The 24,841-nt window shown below is 38.7% G+C and overlaps 1 protein-coding gene across 1 annotated transcript in view; it reads right to left on the reverse strand.

The window, feature by feature from the left end:
- The window catches only part of LOC139170271 (bifunctional heparan sulfate N-deacetylase/N-sulfotransferase 3), a 103,628-nt gene that overhangs the window by 30,575 nt on the left and 48,212 nt on the right, over nt 1-24,841 (reverse strand). Inside the window, exons 5-6 of the mRNA XM_070757247.1 lie at nt 16,014-16,199; nt 12,378-12,506 (exon numbers count right to left, since the gene is read on the reverse strand). Of these exons, the coding sequence (XP_070613348.1) occupies nt 12,378-12,506; nt 16,014-16,199 (315 nt within the window). The remainder of the gene's footprint in view (nt 1-12,377; nt 12,507-16,013; nt 16,200-24,841) is intronic.

Raw genomic sequence — 24,841 nt, forward strand, 5'->3', positions numbered from 1 at the left:
CTGTGCCGATATAGTGTGTCCAATAAAGATGTTCTACCTGGCCCAGAGTTCTGCTTTCGGTGGATGTAGTACTCGGAACACTGATAGTTGCGGTGAGCTGAAATTACTCTGTAGATCAAAACCAGAACTAGAATTGTAGCCACAAGCTTATCAGCGATCCGTATATGGGTTTGAGCAGCTGTCACCTGTCAACAATCAGGTTTTTCCACTATGTGTCAATTGTGGGATCAAGGTGGTTTTCAGAACAACCCATACAGGAGTGACATTCAAATTTTCCCCTACTGGTTCTGTGGACTTGGCTTGGTGGGCATCACCAAGCCACACCCATAGAAAGGTTCGGCCAAATCTTCTAGCATTCAACCTGGCTGCAAAAGGATGTGTGTGTGTGTGTATGTGAGAGAGAGAGAGAGAGAGAGAGAGAGAGAGAGAGAGAGAGAGAGAGAGAGAGAGAGATTTCAAAGTTTTTTTGCTTCCGCGCATGCACAGAAGCCAAAAAAAATAACCAAACTCTCATACAACCATGTGTCTAGCGGCGACTGCAGTGTGATTAGCACGGGCAGGCTCAGCGGGGCCGCATCAGCTGGTGGGATGCTCACAGAATGCCAAATAGAGAAACAACACGGGACACGGAAATTCCTTGGGGTGAGACGACACTCTGGCGGAGCAGAGCGGCTCTTTTTATTAGGTTACATATTATAATCAAAAGGCATAGCAAATGGTTACACATGATGCAAAGCAGTCTGTACATGAATTTCTACCTGCGCCACACTTTTGTTGCTCCTCCTAACACCATTCCCTAATCACCTCCCATACGTGTGTGCTTAGGGATTTACTTTGTCTTACATGGAGACATCTCCAGCTTGCATGGAGACATCTCCTAGCGAACATTCTTATGGTATGACTCACTGAGGTCAGCCTGCCCCTTCGTAAAAGCCTCATGCATGTGTCACAGATCTCAAAATATCCTGCACATAAAGACTTAACACAGAGAGATATCTGAAATAATATACACAGCGTCTTTTCTCAATATTTGCTTCTTGTGCATGTGCAGAAGCCAAATCTCACTCCAATGCAAGTGCATTTGCACCCACTGGTCACCCAAAGCGTGCATCAGCGTCTGTAGCAATGGTAAGTTGGAACCCCGGCCTGCTTCTCATGTTTGCTCTGTGTGTATGAGCCCGAGAAGGAGGAGAGAAGGAGTGAGCGAGTGGGGCGGGACCGGTCAGTGGTGTGATTTACCAATTCTCCGAACTGCGCATAATCACCACCACTGGTTCTATAGAACCTGTCCGAACCTGTTGAATTTCACCCCTGAACCCAGGTCTGCATTCTAGCTGATAAAGGATCCTGGAAATCTCAAGCGTGTATCTTCAAAAAGGTAAGGACCGCCTTCTGCCGCACGAATCCCAGCGGCCAGTTAGGTCCCACAGAGTGGGTCTTCTCCGGGTCCCTAAACAATGCCGCTTGGCGGGACCCAGGAGAAGAGCCTTCTCTATGGCGGCCCCAACCCTCTGGAACCAACTCGCCCCAGAGATTAGAATTGCCCCCACCCTCCTTGCCTTTCATAAGCTACTTAAAACCCACCTTGGATTTTATTGTATATTTTCATGATTGTTGTTAGCCGCCCCGAGTTTTCGGAGAGGGGCGGCATATAAATCCAATAAAACTTGAACTTGAAACTAGATTGGATACCAAATTGCAATAATCAAAAATAGTCTGATTGAGAAAGAACCTATTAAAAAGAGCCCTGTTCAAGAGTCAAAAAGCACCTCTTTTGTAATGAGGCATTTATCACTCCTTAGATCTCATCTCTAATCCCCACATAAGCTAAGTGGAAAACGGAACCCACCTGGAGCGACAGAATCTCTATTAACTCTGCAATATATTTCCCTCTCTACTGTATCTGTCCATGCAGATTCAAAGATAAGACCAATCTAATTATTTTTATCAGCAAAGTATTTTGCAATTTGGTCACATAATGCCAGGTGGGAGATTTATTTGCTAATCTCTCCTCTTGGGAGAGTCCACAAACCTTAACAAGGCTGCTAGCTGACACCTGTCAATGCAGTAAAAAAAAATTAATTGCACATGCTTTATCATCATGATCTAGCCCTGAACGTACAGGGACAGAGTAAGAAGCCACACTGAGTGTTATATGTAGGGTATGAGTTTCAGGCAGTAATGTGCTGATACATTTTTAACAGGCAGTATATTCCAGTACCTCAAGCCTCATCAATAGTGCTGATCCGTTTGGCTGTCATGCTGGGCCATTAGATGCCAAACAGCTGATCAGACACTAGATATTATGTTCAGCTCTGCTCTCAGATGCCTTGTAACATGCCAGATAAATTTAACAAGCAACTTTTGTGAGGTGTACAAGCTGACCACAGAAACCTTTGCATAGAAAGGAATAATGGGCCTACAGATTTAGAGAAACTGACTGAATATAGAATACCCTATGGGACTAGACTTTCAATCTTGGGCCTAGAAAGTTTAGAACTAAGACGCTTTAAACAATATCTAAGTATTGCCCACAAGATCATATTCTGCAACGTCCTGCCTGTCGGCAACTACTTCAGCTTCAACCACAACAGCACAAGAGCACACAACAGATTTAAACTTAATATTAACCGCTCCAAACTTGACTGTAAAAAATATGACTTCAGTAACCGAGTTGTCGAAGCATGGAACTCATTACCAGACTCCATAGTGTCATCCCCAAACCCCCAACACTTTACCCTTAGATTATCTACGGTTGACCTATCCAGATTCCTAAGAGGTCAGTAAGGGGCGAGTACAAGTGCACTAGAGTGCCTTCCGTCCCCTGTCCTATTGCTCTCCTATATCCCCTATACCTTTCTTCTATTCCTATATCTCTTCTTATATTCTTTCACTGATATGTTCTATTACTATATCTTCTTTTCTATTATTTCTTAGATATATTTTACTATGAGTATCTCCTCTATAACCTTCATCATGTATTTTACTATGTGTATATAGATATGTACCCACTAAAACCCTCATTGTGTATTGGACAAAATAAATAAATAAAATAAATAAAAATAAATAAAAATAAATAAATAAAATAAAAATACGTATACAGTATAGGTATATGCTGTACATACATACAATAGAGGACAGGCTTAGGAAGAAGAAATAGTGCAGAGTAATTCAAAGTTTTTGGTCAAAGTGCCTGGGAAGAAGAGGCAAAAACACTGGCTAGGAGCTCAGAGGTTACTAGTATCGGAAGACTGAAGTCTAGAAAATCAAATTGGCATGATAGAAAATGATAGCTTAGTCATGCTTCAGAATGATTTTGGAAGTGTGCAGGTACAATAAAAATATATGGAGAATCTCCAATTTACCAAGCTCGTTACCAATATCCATTAAAATCAAAAGCAAAGGTAAGAGAGTCACCTGTATGCAGAAGCAATGAAAAGACCACCTAAATAAAGAAGACAATAGGGACAGGAGGAACGCTAATTTATTAGATTGATTCAGATTGCTACACAAATCCAGTTTCCTGACCTGCTCTTGGTAAGACTTGCAAGAACATCATTGAAGACTGGTCGAACAATTGTGTCTAAATTGTGTCTGGAATTATAGAAGTTAAATACCTCCCAGAGATCAATAAGAGCACACAGAGTTGGCCTCCTTGGGGTCCTGTCGATTAAGCAATACAAGTTGGCGGGGCCACGGGGGAGGGCCTTCTCTGTGGCTGCCCCGGCTCTATGTAATCAACTCCCCCAACCCCGATATCCGTACTGCTCCCACCCTACTGGCCTTCCCTAAGGCCACGAAGACCTGACTTTGCCGGCAGGCCTGGGGGCTATGAATTGACATCTATTATGGCCAGACTGTACGAATGGTATGCATGTATGCTGATTTGGACAGTTTAACTATGGGTTTTAATTAGGGTTTTAGACGGTATATTTGACTTCTTTTTATTGAATTTATATTTTATATTATTGTAATCCGCCCTGAGTTCTTTGAGATGGGGCGGCATAGAAGTTGAATTAAATAAATAAATAAATAAATAAATAAATAAACAAACAATTAAGCAATTAATTAAGCAATTAAACAAACAAACAAATAAACAAATAAATAATAGCACTCCAGTACAAATTGGGGTTAGAGTTATTATTGTAAGTTATTTGCACACCAAGAGGGCATGTTTGATATTATTAAGTCCCAAATAAACCCATCTAAAATATCCAGTCTTGATTCTAATACTTAGCACTCAGAAAAGCATTACATTTTTAAAAGATTCCAATTGTGGTAATTTATAATTTGAAGTTTATGGAACAGATGCCTAACGAGATTGAAATGATTTCATGTACAGTATATCCATCATGCGTGAAGGCAGGACATGAAGCAATGGATGGAAACTTATCAAGGAGAGAATCAATCTAGAACTAAGGAGAAAGTTCCTGACAGTTAGAACAATTACCATATTTATCAGAGTATAAAATACACCTCTCCCCCATCTTTAAAGAGGGTGGAAATGTTGGTGCATCTTATACACCCAAAACGGCCATTTTTGGCCTGCCGAAGCCCTGCCCCATGACCCATTTTTGTGAAAAATGGGCCTTTTTTGAGAAAATCAGGTGTGCAGAGAGTTTGGGAGCCTGCAGAATGCTTCTGGGGGCTAGAGGAGAGGGGCGGCATACAAATCCAATCAATCAATCAATAAATAAAAATGCCCCCATTTTTGTGAAAAATGGGCAAGAAAAGATCCATTTTCTACCCGTTTTTGTTAAAAACAGACCACACAGAGGGTTTGAGAGGTCTGCAGGGTGCTTCTGGGGGCCAGGGAGGACAAAAACTTTTTTTCTTACTTACCTTTTCAAAATCTTGGTGTGCCTTATACATCAGTGCAATATATACAGTGTTCCCTCAATTTCCGCAGGTTCGAACTTCGCGAATAGCCTATAACCACGGTTTTTCAAAAAAATTAATTCAATTCAATTTATTAGATTTGTATGCTGCCCCTCGCCGAAGACTTCGCAGTTTTTTTCCTAAACCACGGTTTATTCCGCCCGATGATGTCATACATCATCGTCAAACTAATAATTTTTGCAAATAAATAACAAAAAAAATAATAATTGTTAATAAATAATTATATTTATAAATATCAGGATCACTAAGTGTCTTATTCAATGGTGAGTACCAGTAATAATGGTGAGTAAAGGGAATGGGAAATGGTAATTTAGGGGTTTAAAGTGTTAAGGGATACTGTTCATAGCCAAAAATGGTGTATTTACTTCCGCACCTCTACTTCGCGGAAATTCGACTTTCGCGGGCGGTCTCGGAACGCATCCCCCGCAGAAATCGAGGGAACACTGTAGTCCCAAAAATATGGTAATCAGTGGAATGATTTTTCTTTAGAAGTTGTGGATGGTACAACATTGAAAGTTTTTAAAAAGAGACTGGACAACCATTTCTCTAAAACGGTATAGGGTTTCCTGCCTCAGCAGGGGGTTGGAATAGAAGACCATCAAGGTCTCTTCTAACTGTGTTATTTTGTTATCCTAAAGTATCTTTTTACAGAGGTCAAATCTAAACTTGGCAATACATGTTTAATCTCTAGACATTTAATTCAACTTTTTGGTTTACGGTTTGACTTGGAGGAAAACTCAGAGACAAAAAATCTTTATGAGACAAAAATGGACTGTCATCCAAAAGAGCTAATTGCCTGCCAACTGCAGTCTAAATATATCAGGGAAAGTTGATATTTTTCCAAGATTTCTTTCTGCCTTTTCAAATTAACCAATACTTAATGGGTCCCTTGGGGCCCTGGATAGTTGTGATTTGTTTACATAGTGGCCATCTCTAACCTGGGAGTCAATGGTTGGAGCCTTATGACTGAGCTGTGAATTAGCTTCTTGAATTAAGTAGGGATGATTAAAATATTTTTTCCTATCTGGTTCTCTGCAGATGTTTTAAATCCTGCTGCTTCGTAAATTGACAAGCTGAAGTCCAGCTTATCTAGAGCAGTGTTTCCCAACCTTGGCAACTTTAAGATATTTGAACTTCAACTCCCAGAATTCCCCAGCCAGTGGATGCTGGCTGGGGAATTCTGGGAGTTGAAGTCCAGATATCTTAAAGTTGCCAAGGTTGGGAAACAATGATATAGAGGACACTAGACTGATAAAGGCTGAAATAAAGGTTTTCTGTAGGCATCATTTGGTCAGAAATTGCTTATCTGATTGTCATCAGGACTATTGGTATTCAGTTATAGGAATGTATTCTACCACCATTCATATACAGTACAATACACAAATGCCTTTCAAATATTTTCATTGGAAAAATATTTTCCAACTGTTGCAAAATTATAGATAAAACACAGGCATGAAAAATGATGACAACTTTTTTTTTTCAATATCTACACAAAAATATTTAGCAAAAAATTCCAAGGTCAACAGAACTGTGGTGTCTTCAGTTAGGTGACTGTGATAAATTACTCTTGAGATTAAGGCAGGTAAACTGTTTTGCAGGAACAAATTATTGTTCAGAAACTATATTTGACTGCTTGTTATTTTGAGTAGAGACCGGGGAAACCAACTATGGCCAGAAAGCACTAGAATCTAACTCAACACAGAATAGAAACATGCATGCAAAAATACCACCCGTGTATTTACTGCCAGAGGCCTGGAAAAGAACTGATGTAGTTCCCATCTTTAAAAAAGTGGGGGGGAAAACCCAGATCCAAGAAACTACAGACTTATCAGCCTGACCTCAATACCAGGGAAGATTTTGGAAAAGATAACCAAGCAAAAAATCAATGAACACCTAGAAGCAAACAAAGTAATAACCAAAAATAAACATGGGTTTGTCAAAAACAAATCGTGCCAGACTAATCTTATTGAATTCTTTGACAAAGTGACAAAATTAATAGAAACATAGAAACATAGAAGACTGACGGCAGAAAAAGACCTCATGGTCCATCTAGTCTGCCCTTATACTATTTCCTGTATTTTATCTTACAATGGATATATGTTTATCCCAGGCATGTTTAAATTCAGTTACTGTGGATTTACCAACCACCTCTGCTGGACCAGAGGAATGCTGTCAACGTGGTTTACTTGGATTTTAGTAAAGCATTTGATAAAGTAGAACTAGTTAGTCATCTAGTAGTTATCTATAGTACTTTATCTAGTATTACTAGATAAAGTAGAAAAATGTGGGATGGACAGCAACTACACTCAATGTGTAGTGCTCAATGGAATTGCATCTACATTTGTTAATGAGGGCGGGTTTCTAGATGTCTGGTAGGCGGGAGGTATTATCACGCTTGTTCATATTTTGGGGATGTTTTTCTATCTCGATGGCTTCCATGATTATTCTTTTGCTGTAGTGTTCTGTTTTGGAAATTTATTTAGTTCTGTCAAAATCAATTTCATGTCCTGTAGTTTTGAAGTGTTGGAAAAGGGAGGAAGTTTTTTCTTTTTTTCTTAATGCATTCTTATGTTCTGCAACACGTGCATTTACTCTCCTGTTAGTTTGTCCAATATATGTGGCTGGGCCGATTTTACATGGTATTTGATAATCTGTGGTGCCTTTGATGAAAGGGAGGAGGGTGATGCCGTTGTCCTGTTCTGTGTCTTGGTTCTTGTGGGGTGTCTCTTTTTGGATTAGGTTGGTGAATATGCCAAAACCTTCATATATATTTTGCAGTATCCTTCCCCTGGAGTGGTATGGGAATGGAGACTTTACAATAATCTTCCCCTGCCATGCCACTAAGTTCCACCCTGCCCACAAAGCCCCGCCTCGCCCACAAAACTGGTAGTTAAAACTTTTGAATTCCACCACTCAATAAAACTATATCTTTCTCAACAAGTGGAGCCAAGGGTTGTTTCTATTTAGAGGTTTCAGTTCTGGCCAATCCGATGGTGAGTTTCCTGCACACCTTAGCTAACTGATTGGCAAAACAAAAATCATCTATTTCCTCTGTTTGGATAAGGTGGTCTGTAATATACATTTATGGTAATCTAGGTGAAAATTTTCATCAAGGATGGAACAAACCTACATTTTTTTAAACATGCTTCCTACTTAAACAGCATCAGTAATGGGAAAGCTCTTCTTTTTTCCACTTTGTGAATTATTATGCCCCCTGGCATTGACTGCTTTGTCAGGTCTACTATGGGTATAACATACTTTTCATAGAGATAGATAGTATTAAAAGTTGATGTGTTATGAACTCCCCATGCCCTTTATATAATCTGATGGAATTTAAACAGCCTGCATGCTTTATGAACACAATGGGCTTTGCTGCCGGAATAATTTTATAGCTACTATCAGCCAGCAATATGGGGAGCATAAACCAATTCCACATAAATGTGCACATATTAGGAACTTATTAGATGAACTATTTTAACACCAAAGCTCTTCCATTTCCAGTAAATAGAGTTAGCAAAGAATGGTTTTCTCAATAGCCCTTAGGTTCCTTAGTCTGAATAATTTGGAAGTTATAATGCTTGAGAAAAATGAAATGTCCCCAAATAATAACACAGTGATCGCGGGGTTACATTCCAGGACCACCCGTGATAAAGGAAAATCCATGAAGTTGGGACGCAATATTAATTTAAATACTTATACACTATTTTAAGGCTTTATAAACCCTTCCCCACACTTTTACGCTACATAAACTTTTCCCATTCCCTTAATAACCATTCCCACACTTTCCTTTGCATATATTGTACCTTTACACTTACTGTAAAGTGTTTTGAATTCCTAAACCTAAGCCTTTCGTAAGCTAATTAAAACCCACCTCTGCCGCCAGGCATGGGGGAATTGAGATGCTCTTTCCCCCTGGGCCTTTACAATTTCATGTATGGTATGTCTGTATGTATGTTTGTTTTTTTATATTAATGGGTTTTTTAATCATTTTTAGTATTTATTGGATTATTATTGTACATTGTTTTATTACTTTTGTTAGCCGCCCTGAGTCTCCGGAGAGGGGCGGCATACAAATCCAATCCAATCAATCAATCAATCAAACAAACAAATCCAATCAATCAATCAATCAATCAAATCAATAAATAAAATAAATAAATAAATAAACCTACGCAATGAAATGATGCTCCACATGAAATGGCCGAGTGTAGGGGCAGACTCAGAGATGGGGAAGTAAACAATGTGCTACTGTACTGAGCCAATCAGTCTCTGGGATACAAAGCAGCACGCTCTGGTTGGTCACTTATCCATCAATCAACCAATCGTATGCTATTTACAATCTAATGTAGGCAAGTAGCGTCTCAGATTGAGTTCCACAGAAAACCTGTGAAGTAGCGAAAATCCGTGACATATTTTTTCCATTAATATTTTATAAAAACGCATGATGCACTGAGTCCGCGAAAGGTGAACCGCAAAGTGGCAAGTGATCACTGTATATACTTTATATTATAGGTACCTCTACTTACGAACTTAATTCATTCCACGACTAGGTTCTTAAGTAGAAAAGTTCGTAAGAAGAGGCAATTTTCCCCATAGGAATCAATGTAAAAGCGAATAATGTGTGCAAACCAATTAGGAAAATCCAAAACTTTAAGGCTTTTTTTTTTTTAAAAAAAAAAGCGCCGACTGGAGGAAGTGGTGGGGAGAGGTTATTTTGGAAGCGAGATCTGGTGGAGAATGTAGCAGCACGCAAGGGGCATTTTGAAAGCACTTTGAGCTCATAAAGAAGAGAAGCTGTTTGGAAGAGATTGTTTTGGGGTGGGAGAAAAAGGAAGGAAAGCACACATTGAGCTCATGAAGTAAAGAAATCTGTTTGGAAGAGATCGTTTTGGGGTGGGGGGAAAAGGAATGCAAGGACACATTGAGCTGAATAAAGAGATCATTTGAAGAGAGATTGGGCACAGAATGTAGCAGCAGGCAAGAGAGATTTCCTTCCTTTTTCTGCCACCCCTAAATGATCTCTTACAAAGATTTCTTTACTTTATGAGCTCAATATGTCCTTGTCTTCCTTTTTCTCCCACCCCAAAATGATCCCTTCCAAACAGATTTCTTTACTTTATGAGCTCAATGTGTGCTTGCCTTCCTTTTTCTCCTACCCCAAAATGATCTCTTCCAAACAGATTTCTTTACTTTCTTTCTTTATTCTGCTGCAGGGATCTCCCTTTGTTTCCCCGCTTGCTGGTGCTGCTGGGATGCTCCGCCTCTGGACTTCCGTTGTTGGCCAAAGCGCCTGTCATTTTGCTGCAAGGATTCTGTTGCATTCCCAGCGGGGGGAAGCAAAGGGGGATCCCTGCAGAATGACAGGCACTTCAGACGGACGGCAAGCATGAAATGCAGGGATTCCCAGTGGGGGGAAGCAAAGGGATATCCCTGCAGCAGAATGACAGGCGCTTCGGCCAGTAACGGAACTCCAGAGGTGGAGCATCCCAGCAGCACTGGCTCGAGTTTGCAAGTAGAAAATGGTTCGTGAGAAGAGGTAAAAAAAAATCTTAAACACCCAGTTCATATCTTGAAAAGTTCATAAGTAGAGGCGTTTGTAAGTAGAGGTACCACTGTATTTGGGTATACTGAAAAAAACCAAGAAACTTAACACCTCTTTTGATTATATGAATACTTTTGGTTATATTAATACACCCTTTTGTCCTTGAGCATCACTTTTGTCCTAATGGCACAAGCATTTAAATTCACTATCAACTACAATTCTGTGTGTCTAAAATTAAGTTTCATTTTCCCCCTTGAAATACTTTTAATACAACATAAAAGGTGAATAACAACAATAGTTGTTCTGTGTAGAATGAATATTAAAAAAACAATTCTATTCATTTCAGCTCATAATGGGTATAACATTCAGATTAGAAAGTACTACCTACAAAAGCTACTAATATTTCTAAATGTTACATTTGTTCCTACAAATCTACTGTACATATTAGTCAATTCTAACTTGTGGGAATCCCAATGGTGATCAGGCTTGGGAAAGGAAATCACACTGCTTTCTGCCTGCTAACCTGAACTGGATTTTTATTTTCATTAACTTTTTTTTAAAGAAATAGAGCATATTCAATAATCCTGGAGCAGAATTGTACAATTTGCCATATAGCAATATCGCTTAGACGTATATACTGCTTCACAGTGCTTTACAGCCAGCATATTGCCTCCCAACAATTTGGGTCCTCATTTTACCTACCTCGGAAGGATGAAAGGCTGAATCAACCTTGAGCCTGGTGAGATTCGATCTGTCAAATCGTAGACAGCCAGCAGTAAGCAGAAGTAGGCTGCAGTACTGCATTCTAACCACTACACCATCGCAGCTCATATCCTTAATACCTGAATGCTTCGCAACCATGATATTTCATAACCTTCTGAAGCAGACATTTAATTATTATTTTTTGTGTGTGAGTGCATGCATATATGCGTGCATACATACATACATACAACATATTTTTTGCTGATATGTGAAAAGGAAGGGAGACTAGTATAGATCTATTTCAAGCTTATTATGCTCTCATTAGCTAGCCATACCCATAGATAGATAGATAGATAGATAGATAGATAGATAGATAGATAGATAGAAAGATAGAAAGATAGATGATAGATAGATAGATAGATAGATAGATAGATAGATAGATAGATAGATAGATAGATAGATAGATATGAAGGTCTTGGCATATTCGGGTTTATTCCTGTGTAAGTTTCAGAGCCAGGAATCTCTGAAACCTACACAGGAAGAAACCTGAATATGCCAAGACCTTCATACCTGTACCCGTGAAAATCTATGAAAACGTCTACGAAAAATTGTGGACATAAAAAAAGAATATTTTATACCATCTTATAATAATATACGAGCATTGAAGACACAGTCAGTGAGATATACTAATATAGATTTGAATGCATGAAATTATTCCAGGTTGCTTACTTAGCAGAAATAGCATTAAAATATTTCCACTATTACATTAATTTGCAGCCTGATGTTTGAATAAAAAGAAATATTTAGTAGTTTTCCAGTTTCACTTCATTAGAATGTTTATAATGATGTTATAACATTTCTAGTGAATTTACAAAAACAGGGTTTTTCTGTAGAGCAATTGGAAGGATCAATGTTATATTTTCTCTCTTCAACTCTTGATTAAAAATAACAAAGAGTGATGGCTGGTTTTCCTGAAACCATTTAATGTCATTTCAATTGTGCTTATTGTTCCAAAATGCTAACATCATTGGTTTAGTGTAATAAGATCAGTGAGGATAATTATTAAGAAATTATGGAGATTATTCAAAATTATTACATTTTTGTAAAACATTTACAAGTATTAGTGAATACATTGTCAATATAAGTAAAGAAAAAAAGAGTAAAACAATGCTATTGGTCAATATTTTTAAAGGTATGCTCATCAATTTGTCTTGTTCAAATAATTCAAACTACTTACTGGATTGAGAACTACTGTGAAAAATAATTCCCCGCCCTGTATACTTTTGTTTAGTTCTTTGGGACCACCAGGATACTCTTTGTAGAAAATTGTATGAGTAAAAAGGCCACAGGTTTGTCGAGGAAGAACCTGCAGAAGATCATATACAATAATAAAAAGAAAGAAAAAGAGTGCATTGTCTAGCTTAGGATAAACAGCGCTTATTTTAGATTTAAAAGGTGAAGGTTTTCCTATTTCATTTATGTACAAATCTAGTGCCTATCTCCGTTTCCTGGTTAAGGGAGCCAGAGTTGTCCGAAGATATTTTCCATAGTTATGTGGTCAGCTTGGCTAAACACCAAAGATGCACAGAAGGATATTATCTTCCCACTGAAGTGGTACCTATTAATCTACTTGCATTTCATGCTTTCAAAGTGCTGAGTGAACAGGAGCTAGGGCAAGTAATAGGGACTCAACCTTACAATTCTCCTCTGTGAATCTTAACTATATTTTATGGATTTGACTACTATTTTAATGTTATTATTTAAAAACACAAAACTACACAAAGTAAACAACACGTTTGTCAGAAAGAATGACCACAAAATACATATACAGTGATCCCTCGATTTTCGCGGGGGTTACGTTCCAAGACCTCCCGTGAAAATCGATTTTCCGCGATGTAGCGGCGCGGAAGTAAAAACACCATTTTTGGCTGCCCCCCGCCCGCCCGCACGATTTCCCTCTGCCCGGCTGGGGAGGTGGATTCGCCGCCCCCACCAGCTCGATCTCCCTCCGATGGCTGGGGACGCGGATCCAACGCCCTCGCCAGCCTGATCTCCCTCCGCCCGGCTGGGGAGGTGGATTCACCGCCCCTGCCAGCCCGATCTCCCTCCGGTGGCTGGGGACGCGGATCCAACGCCCTCGCCAGCCCAATCTCCCTCCGCCCGGCTGGGGAGGTGGATTCACCGCCCCTGTCAGCCCGATCTCCCTCCGGTGGCTGGGGACGCAGATCCACTGCCCTCGCAGCCCAATCTCCCTCTGTGGGGGGAGGCCGACGAACCGACAATCGGGGGCTGTCCATCCCTGTTGGGTGGCGCAGGGCAGGCACAGGGAGGGAGGGAGAGAAAGGAAGGAGAGAGAAAGGGAGGGAGAGAAAATTGAATGAAGGAGGGAGAGAAAGAAAGAGTAAGAGGTAGAAAGGATAGAGAAAAAGGAAGAGAAAGGGAGGGAGAGCACTTTCGTCCCAGCTATCAGCGAGGGGGCTGCAGGAGAGGTGGGGGCAGGCGTTCTCACAGAGGGGGAGAGGGAGAAAGAGAGAGAGAGAGCAAGAGGGGGGGAGTGGAAGGTAGAGAGAGAGAGAGAAATGATAGAAAAAGAGAGAAAAAAGAGAAATGAGAAAATGATTGAAGCAGAGAATGACAGGAAAGAAAGAGAAAGAGAGAGAGAAGTGACTCTTGGTGATGACGTATGATGTCATCGGGTGGGAAAAACCGTGGTATAGAAAAAAAACCGTGGAGTATTTTTTAATTATTATTTTTTGAAAAACCGTGGTATAGCATTTCGCGAAAATCGAGACCGCGAAAATCGAGGGATCACTGTAATTAAAAGAGGAGGGAGAAGCACTATTCAAAAATATTACATACAGTAGATATGCATATAGATTAATATATATACAGTTATCGCTTTAAAAATAATTGTTAGTCATTTACATAAAAATAAAATAAATTCCAGAGTCATATATTTAGATGATATGTTTGCCTGCACTCTTCAATTATTAACTATTGATTGACAACTTGAAAATCCCTGTGGCTTCCTCTTTTTTCCATTCCTTTTTCTGATTTTGGAGTTAGAAGAAATAGCCTTTCAAATAAATGATCATTTCAAAAAGATGTCTATCTACTTGCCAATAAAACAACACTTAAAATATAGGATTCTTCCAACAAGCATAAAATTGTCTGTCAGTTTTATTAAAGAACGGTTCACAACCTAGGAGGCCACTAGATTATTCCATAACAGCCTGCCAATATGTATAGTAGAAATATAACATTTTTATAGATCTACCTGAAGAGGTATGATAGATATTCAGTGTACTCAGTGATTTGTTTCTTTAAAAAAAATAATTCTTTAGAATTGTTTGGAAGTTTTAGATGAACAATAAAAGTGTAGAGAAATAAGCCATGGTGATGGAAAATCAGCATGGATCCCACCCAATGTAGGGTTCCTCATCTCCGGCACTCCCGATGCACTCCCGGAGACTTGCGGGCCTGTGTCCGGTGGGTGTCGGTGCAAGATTTGGCTTCTGCGCATGCGCCAGAAGTGAAATTTTATGCAAGGATGCTCACACATGTGAGATTTCACCGATTTTGGGTGATTTCTTTGCTTCCGTGCATGTGCAGAAGCTGAATCTTGCAAGGGTGCACGCATGAGGGATGCGGAGATATGTGCACATCTCCATTTCTACTACCACATTATATTGTGGCCCATACCAGGTACAACCCCGTACTGATCCTACCAAAGAAAATATTAAGACTCGACTCGAGTCTTTGGAAAGGGGCGGCATACAAATCAAATAAATAATAATAATAATAACAACAACTACTACTACTACTACTAATAGCAAATTTTTTTTGCTATTAACATTTATATGCCACATAAATATAAATGTGCTACAGACAAATAAAGTTGAAAGGTCCATATGCCAGTTGTCCTTGTCAAAGATCTTTTAAAATAATAATAATAATAATAATAATAATAATAATAATAATAGTAGTAGTAGTCTACTACTATTATTATTATTATTATTATTATTATTATTATTATTTTAAAAGATCTTTGACAAGGACAACTGGCATATGGACCTTTCAACTTTATTTGTCTGTAGCACATTTATATTTATGTGGCATATAAATGTTAATAGCAAAAAAAATTGGATAACTAATTGGATACAGAGAATAAAGAAACAACATCAACGAGTAAGACTAAATCAGCAATTTTGTTCATAGAAGAAAATATTGATCCCCAGGCTTCTGGACTGGTAGTTTTAAAATTAGTTTAGGATTAAATAGAGAGCAGACTACACTTGTAGATACTGTTCAGGATGGTAAAACATGTTCCACTTGGGAAAACAAATGAAGATAGTTAGGACTCCGTCTAACAATTGGGTTGGCAATATATAAACCAACAATGTGTGTTAATGTATATAGCTTTAACTTAGCTATGTCTGGTTGGCTGATGGTGTTGCAGATTGCCATAAGAGGGAGCTAGAGATCATAGTACTGTATATTCCATAACAGCCTCTCTGTTATTCTTTCAGTTAATTTGTCTCCATTCTCTCTGCATTCTATATGTTGTAGTTTTTTTAGGCAATTTTTTTTCCTGGCGACTCCATGTCAGAAGAAATCCTCCCACCTGCCCTCATCTTAATGCTGACCTTTTTCTTTGACCGAAACACAGCTGAGAAGCTCTTCAGCTGTGATTTGGCATGTAATGTGTGCTTGAGCATATGATGAAATGAAATTGTGCAGTGAGACACGTGTGTGGATGCACACCAGCAGCAAAATTCAACTGAAACCCGCCCCTGAATGTAAGTATATTTCTTATACTTTTTTGTAAATCACTGTAATCAGAAAAGTCAGGATTAAAAAAAACATAGCTTACCATGATCCTTTTGTGAATGAAACCTTTTCTGTACCGTGCAGGTTTTAAATGTGGATATTCTTCTGTACTGGTGATTTTGATATTCCAAATTTTTTTCCAGGCATCATAAAGTTGAACATGAACAGGATAGACGCCGGAATGGTGTGGGGCTACAGCATATCCCATATCGGTTGGGATGCCATGTTCCTGAAACAGCAAAATAAAATCCTATGTAGCATAGGAATCAGTGCGCACATATGAGCACCTCCTCCTACACACGTATGAACTTATCCAAACAATGTAATTATCCAGGTCAATTTCAAGACCTACATGCAAAAGCATATTTAGCTTTACATAAATATTAGGGTATGTAAAATTGTTTAAAATCATTTTTCTTGTGAATTTTTAACCAAAAACTGAGATATTCTTTCCCCCTAGGCCTTTACAATTTATGCATGGTATGTTTGTATGTATGTTTGGTTTTATAATAAGGGTTTTTTTAGTTGTTTTAGTATTGGATTGTTATATGCTGTTTTTTTAATCACTGTTGTTAGTCGCCCCGAGTCTATGGAGAGGGGCGGCATACAAATCCAATAAATAAATAAATGAATGAATGAATGAATGAATGAATGAATGAATGAATGAATAATGTTTTACATGGATAATATTAGCAGATACTGATCTTATTTTGGTTTTTAAATATAGTATATTCAGAGTAGGAAACATTGATTGATTGATTGATTGATTGATTGATTGATTGGATTTATATGCCGCCCCTCTCCGTGGACTCAGGGTGGCTTACAACACTTCAATAAAAAACCAATATATAAAATACTTCTAACTAACACTTCAATATATAAAACACTTCTAACATAAAAGATTCCAAAACCTGCAACAAAGATCAACCTGATTTTTTTCAGTTTTTCTAGTGTCTTTCCAAAATATGTACACTTCCTGTTTTATATAGGGCAGTGATGGTTATCCTTTTCCCGACCGAGTGCTGAAAGCACATGTATGCGGGCCCAAACCTCCAAAATGCATGCAGCCTGCCCCCACCCTACCCCCCACACATGCACCCCCTGCATGTCCCCCATCCCCATACATGCGCAGCAGAGACCCAATGACCAGCTGGCCAATGTGTGCACATGCACAGCAGAACTGAACTGGGGCGATGGCTCACATGCCCAGAGGGCGCTGCATGCCACCTGTTGACTCAGCCTCCATCCTTCCAAGGTGGGTAAAATGGAGACCCGGATTGTGGGGGCAATACGCTGGCTCTGTTAAAAAAGTGCTATTGCTAACATGTTGTAAGTCTCCCTGAGTCTAAGGAGAAGGACGACATAAAAATTGAATACATACATACATACATACATACATACATACATACATACATACATACAGAAACAAACAAACAATCAATCAAACAAACAAACAATTAATGGATCTATGATAAGTTACAATATTTTATAGGCTTTCTGTTTTCTTTTCTCTAGCTTCAGGAGCTTAATTTAGCTCCAGTTCAACAAGCATGCGAGCCAGATTTCTCTTTTGATGTGATAATGTGAAACTGTATAATATTTATAGATGGTTTCTATCAAAACAGCTATCTGCTAATATGCAAATGAACCCCTCCCAGGACCATCTTGTTAATTTAAATAAGTACCGGTAGTTTATTTTTAAATCTTGGTTCAACACCCAGTTACTCTGATAATGGCAAATCCGCTCCCACTGCACAGCGTATGCTTTAAAGCTTAATATGTAGATTCCTGTGACATTTTAAATATTCTTTTTGCCTGCTTAAATTTAAATTTGTAACAAGGGCCCAGACAATATACTGGTTAACATGGGGAATTTCTTCTTAATGCTTCTTTTGATGAACAAAAATACATGATTTCTCAAGGAACATTGCTTGTTTGCTATAATCAATAAAGCCGTGTTTCTATATACTGTACTGTAACTCCCATTTTTGGCTGAAATATAGAAAGAGTAATGTAGTGTAACACCAGGCTTGTTTTTAAAATTATGTTTTAAAATTCCTCTCCCTGGTTCCAGTGGTTTGTGTGTATATAATGCATTGTATGGGAACACTAGCTTTAGATTGGCTATAGGGGGCAAAATATTTTCAGAGAAAATTGAAGGGTTTTTGCTCTGATGGAAGAAAATCTTGTTTGGAAGGTCATCTATAATGGGCACAGTTATGTATTTTTACATCACAGTTATAATGGACAGAGTTACATATTTCTACGTAATTCTCATTGTACATGTTAATGACACTCCTCTCCACTGGATCTCCAACTAACTTCTTTGTATAATTATTTAAATTTAAATTATTTAAATTTGGGGTAAACATAGCATCTACATAGTACTTGGCTGCAACTTTTCAGATTTTTTTAAAAAAATAGAATACATATGTTTACAAAATGGATATTTCAATGTTCATGTATAATTAAAAATATAATCAATCAATGAAGCATATTTTCTAACCATCATAACTTTTGTTTGATTGTTGTCAGTTACTGCAAAGTGACTACATTCAATATCAATGCATGGAGCCATCTGTACTCTTTACACAGTGAAAATGACTCTCGTTTATACTTCCAGAATATAAAAACAAGCATTTTCAGTGTTTTGAATAGGCCTTTGTGTAGGTGGTAGCACCTAACTGCCTGGCATAAATCTGGAGAAATTAACCAGGACCAGACACATCTGCTATTTGAATGACAGACCACCAGAAAATAACACAGATATAATGTGAATTTGGAAATGAAAACCAACAAACTATTGATTTAATATGTATGTGAAGCTTGCATATGTGTGATGAGTCAAGCAATACCATTATTGTTTCCCTAGGCCATCCTGTATGGGAAATACTAACTGAAAGAATACAAGATAAAAATAAATACAATTTTGAAAGTCCTGTGTCTTTATGTAGGACAGAGAACATGCATACTTTTGCTCTTCAGAAGGACACCAACTATGATAGTGTGAATAGGACAGTTTATTTCATATTTGTGGATTCATAGACTATGATAAAGGGCAATAGCCTAAACTATTTGGAAATTAATATTGGTAGTAAATATGAGGATTAATATATTCAACACTGAGCAAAGAATAAGACTACAATATATTAGATTCACTTGATGATTTACTAAGCAGTTGTATATTGACAAAATTGAACGGGTCCAAAGACGGGCTACAAGAATGGTGGAAGGTCTTAAGCATAAAACGTATCAGGAAAGACTTAATGAACTCAATCTGCATAGTCTGGAGGACAGAAGGAAAAGGGGGGACATGATCGAAACATTTAAATATGTTAAAGGGTTAAATAAGGTCCAGGAGGAAAGTGTTTTTAATAGGAAAGTGAACACAAGAACAAGGGGATACAATCTGAAATTAGTTGGGGGAAAGATCAAAAGCAACATGAGAAAATATTATTTTACTGAAAGAGCAGTCGATCCTTGGAACAAACTTCCAGCAGACGTGGTAGATAAATCCACAGTAACTGAATTTAAACATGCCTGGGATAAACATATATCCATCCTAAGATAAAATACAGAAAATAGGATAAGGGCAGACTAGATGGACCATGAGGTCTTTTTCTGCAGTCAGACTTCTATGTTTCTAGTTACATGGGGAAAAATCAGAGTATTCTAAGTCAAATAGAATAGAATAGAATAGAATAGAATAGAATATTATTGGCCAAGTGTGATTGGACACACAAGGAATTTGTCTTGTTGCATATGTTCTCAGTGTACCTAAAATTGTATCTGGAAGAAACTGAAATGATATGAAGGAATGGAAGCTGAAAAAGAAGTTGAATATTCTAGTCAGATAATTTGAAATGTATGCCTAGGAATTCTTACAGGAAGCAAAGTTTTAGGAATAAGCATTGTAATACACAGTCTTGAATCTGTGAACAATATCTATGATCTGTGAACAAGAGCTATGATCATGAAAGTAATGACTGTTGTATCATTTGCAAACTTCAGTACTTTAACACAGGGATCTTTAAAGATGCAGTCATTGATATAGAGAGAAATGATAATGGAGACACCCCTGAAGAGTGACCATGCTAATTGTTTGGGTATTCAATGTGATTTTCTCTTACCACCTGTTGTTTCCTATTTGTCAGAAAGTTTATAATCCACCTACAATTATGGACAGGCATAGCTGGCTGAATCAGTTTAGAGGGAAGAATGTCTGGAATGATGGTACTGAATGCCAAGCTGAGGGTCCTGTATATAAGTCCTGGGGCATTCAAAATATTGCAAGATGTCGTGCAATGTAGCGTCATATTGACAGCAATCATCTGCCAATATACAGTATTTCTGTGGTAGGCAAACTGCAAGGGGTTTAGCAGTGGATCTGTGCTGGTTTTCTGGCAGGCCAGCACTCACCTTTTAAAGATTTTCACAATTATATGTCAGAGCAACTGACATGTCTAGCAACCGGTCTGTAGTTATTCAGCTCCCTGATGGAGGGTTTCTTGAGAAAGGGGATGATAGTAGAATATTTGAAGCAAGAAGAAACATAACACATTTCCAGTGATTTATAAAAGGTGCGGTAAAGATGGGGGCCAGTTGATCAGTATAGGCCAGTGATGGCAAACCTATGGCATGTGTGCCACAGGTGGCACGCAGAGCCATATCTGCTGGCATGCGAGCTGTTGCCCTAGCTCAGCTCCAACGTGCATGTGAGGGCGTTTTTACCCACCCCTGGCTCAAGGGAAGCCTTTGGAGCCTGGGGAGGGCGAAACATGAACTTACAGGGCCCACCAGAAGTTGGGAAACAGGCCGCTTCTGGTCTCCAGAGGGCATCTGTGGAATGGGGGAAGCTGTTTTCGCCCTCCCCAGGCATTGAATTATAGGTGTGGGGATTCACGCATGAACGATAATGTGTGTGCACGCTCTTCTGGCATCCGAAGGAAAAAAGTTTTGCCATTACTGGTACAGTATAGGCTTTCAAGCAAGAAGGAATTATTTTATCTGGGCCTGGTGTTTTTTCAATATTTTGTCTATGAAATAAACCTTGCATGTCTTTTTCTACAAGAATCAGAGGTAGAGGGCCCAGAGGAATGGATATAGGTGTAGGAGATTTAGCTATTGTTGGTATTTATTTATTCATTTTATTTTATTTATTTTATTTTTATGCTGCCCTTCTCCTTGGACTCAGTGCGGCTTACAACATGTTAGCAGTAGCACTTTTTAACAGAGCCAACATATTGCCCCCACAATCTGGGTCCTCATTTTACCGACCTCGGAAGGATGGAAGGCTGAGTCAACCTTGAGCCGGTGATGAGATTTGAACCACTGACCTACAGATCTACAGTCAGCTTCAGTGGCCTGCAGTACAGCACTCTACCTGCTGCGCCACCCCGGCTCATCTGAGTATATCCGAGATGGGGAAGATAGAGATAGTTGACAGTGATTTTGTCTCAAACCCACAGTAGAGCACATTCAGGTCATTGTCAGTCGACAATTCTCTTCCACAAGGGACGGATTAATCCTATATCTAAAGATATTCTTCAAAATTTTCCACATATTTGCTGGTTCATTTGCTGAGAACGGATTTCATTTAAATGTACATTTTTTCCTATTTCATATCAAGCACACCCACAGTTACAATCAACAATTACTTCATTAAAAAACAGATTATAGGCAATGGCAGCCAGTGCGAGTATGTGCGTTGTCACATGCGTATTTAAACAAAGTGCACACAAACAAGTTTGCCTGAAAATGAGTCTAACTCCCAAACCCTGAGCAATACAGCTTGTCAGGTCATGATCCAAAATCCAAGGATTTCATAGGAAATTCATCTGATCGGAGGTCAGAGTAGCAGAATTTCAGAGTCCAAGAGTTCTGAGGCACAACTACATAAGTTCTAGGTTAGAGTCAGTAATGGGCTGCTCCCAGAATGATTGGAAATGCTGATGTGCACGGATTCTCACTTGCATGACACATGCACGCACACACACACACACACACACCACGATATTTGGCTACTACGCGTGCACAGCAAGCAAAATCTCACACAAGGACACTTGTATGCACGAGATTTTGGCTTTTTTCAGAATTTTTTATTTTGCGCATGCATGCGCAGAAGCAAATAAGTCACTGAAAATCGCCAAAATCTCACACGTGCGAGCATCCTCGTGCAAGATTTCGCTTTTGCCCACATGCACAGAAGCCGAATCTTGCACCGGGCACACACCTGTGCCGCACCCACCCACCGCCAGGACCGGACTGATAGTGCCAGTGGTGGGTAGCCCCTCGCTGGTTAGACTGATTGTCCCAAAGAGAGATGCATCATAGGGAGTTAGCTTAATATAAAATAATCCCTGGATGGGAAATAATTATGAAGAATAATGAATGCTACTTATTTTTCTTTAAGGTGTGACATATACTGGGCTGCTCCTTAAAAATGAGATCTTTGTCATCTGATTCCAATTCGTTGCTCCACATGACTGGCAACAGGGTCAGCCTCAATCAAAGTGATTATTTGTTGATTCTTCAGAGTGTCATCCCTACTGTGTAGCTGATTCTTTAACATCAGAATCCTCAGTCCAGGTTGTGTGTGACAAAATTTAACCAACTGTTTCATCCAACTATGTGTATGGAACATACATAAGGAATAATTTTTGTGATCGCGGAGATGTGATTTCCAATATGCATATGTACATATTTTCGTACACAGGCAAATGCCTCGTTCTTGGCTGAGGAAATGAATGATTTATTGCGAATGTTAGACAGATTGTCTGATGCAATAAGGCATATGGACTTGAAAATTAATGTATTAAGAACTCAGGAAGTTGCGTTTGACAAGGAAAATGTGATCATAATTACAAGTTGTTTAAACATGATGAAAAATTATACCAACTTTAACCTATATTGCTATGTGAATCCATCTATCTTGGGAAAATGATTACTAAACATAACGATAATGGATGGAGAAATCAATGTGGATAATGTGAGGAAAGTACTGTAAGTTTAAATGATTGAGTGTTGGAGAGTATCGCTGTTTACTTTGTTATCACTTACAAGTGAGGCTAGATTAATAGATTAACAGAATTTGAAGGGACCTTATAGCTCATCTAGTCCAACCCACCCCCGCTCAAGCAGGAGATCCTACACCATTTTTGACAAATGGCAGTCCAATCTTTGCATTAGTCTCAAGTGATGAAGTTCCCACAACATACCGAAGGCAAGCTATTTCATTGGTTGATTGGATGAAGAACTGAATATAGATTAAATATCAACTAAGTGATCAACACAAAATAAGCATATTGTAGGAATTTGGATTTGCAGAATGAGAATGAATACTGAATCACAGTACAAATACTGTGTGTGAAAGAAGACTGAATGGATCAAGAAGAAAGAGAAGACTAAAGAATAGTGTAACTGGTGAGCAATTGTAGTAGTAAGAAGTTCCTCAAAAAGGGAGAAGTGGGAAGTTTAAAGGCAATTTAAGAAATGGTATAAGAATGTGGTGGAAACAAGAAAGATATGAAGTGGTTTTACGAATGGTGCTGGGGTATTCTAGGGTTGAGTTAAATGTCCTTTTTCTTTTCTCTTATTTTATGCATTTAATTTATTTGGCTATCATCTCAGTATGATGCATAATTTTTCTTACTTCAAAAGGAAGCATGCATTTATATGGACGATTGTTTTAATTGACTGTAGTTATGAACACATAAGTATTAGGTACAGATACTCTATAACAGCGGTTCCCAAACTACGGCCGGTGGGCCACATGCGGCCCGCTGAGGCCATTTATCAGGCCCGCAGGTGAGTGACAGGAGCACAAGTACATACTTTTCTTTTAATTAAATTCTCTCCTTAATGTTCCTTCAAAAAGTACAATACCAATTATATTTCTAACTTATTAATCATTAGAATAGAATAGAATAGAATAGAATTTTATTGGCCAAGTGTGATTGGACACACAAGGAATTTGTCTTGGTGCATATGCTCTCAACGTACATAACATAAAATATACATTTGTCAAGAATCATGTGGTACAACACTTAATGATTGTCATAGGGGTCAAATAAGCAATTAAGAAGCAATATTAATAAAAATCTTAGGATATACGCAACAAGTTATAGTCATACAGTCAACATGGGAGGAAATGGGTGATAGGAATGATGAGAAAAACTAGTAGAATAGAAGTGCAGATTTAGTAGAAAATCTGACAGTGTTGAGGGAATTATTTGTTTAGTAGAGTAATGGCGTTCGGGAAAAAACTGTTCTTGTGTCTAGTTGTCTTGGTGTGCAGTGCTCTGTAGTGACGTTTTGAGGGTAGGAGTTGAAACAATTTGTGTCCAGGATGTGAGGGGTCAGTAAATATTTTACCCACCCTCTTTTTGACTCGTGCAGTATACAGGTCCTCAATGGAAGGCAGATTGGCAGCAATTGTTTTTTCTGCAATTCTGATTATCCTCTGAAGTCTGTGTCGGTCCTGTTGGGTTGCAGCACCAAACCAGACAGTTATAGAGGTGCAGATGACAGACTCAATGATTCCTCTATAGAACTGAATCAGCAGCTCCTTGGGCAGTTTGAGCTTCCTGAGCTGGCGCAGAAAGAACATTCTTTGTTGTGCTTTTTTGATGATGTTTTTGATGTTAGGTGACCATTTTAGGTCTTGAGATATGATAGAACCTAGAAATTTGAAGGTCTCTACTGTTGATACTGTGTTGTCTAGTATTGTGAGAGGTGGAAGGGTGGAAGGGTTTCTCTTAAAGTCTACCACCATTTCTACGGTTTTGAGTGTGTTCAGTTCTAGATTGTTCTGGTCACACCACAAGGATAGTTGTTCAACTTCCCGTCTGTATGCAGATTCATGCCAAAGTG

This window comes from Erythrolamprus reginae, chromosome 7, assembly GCF_031021105.1.
Source record: "Erythrolamprus reginae isolate rEryReg1 chromosome 7, rEryReg1.hap1, whole genome shotgun sequence".
NCBI classification, from domain to species: domain Eukaryota; kingdom Metazoa; phylum Chordata; class Lepidosauria; order Squamata; family Dipsadidae; genus Erythrolamprus; species Erythrolamprus reginae.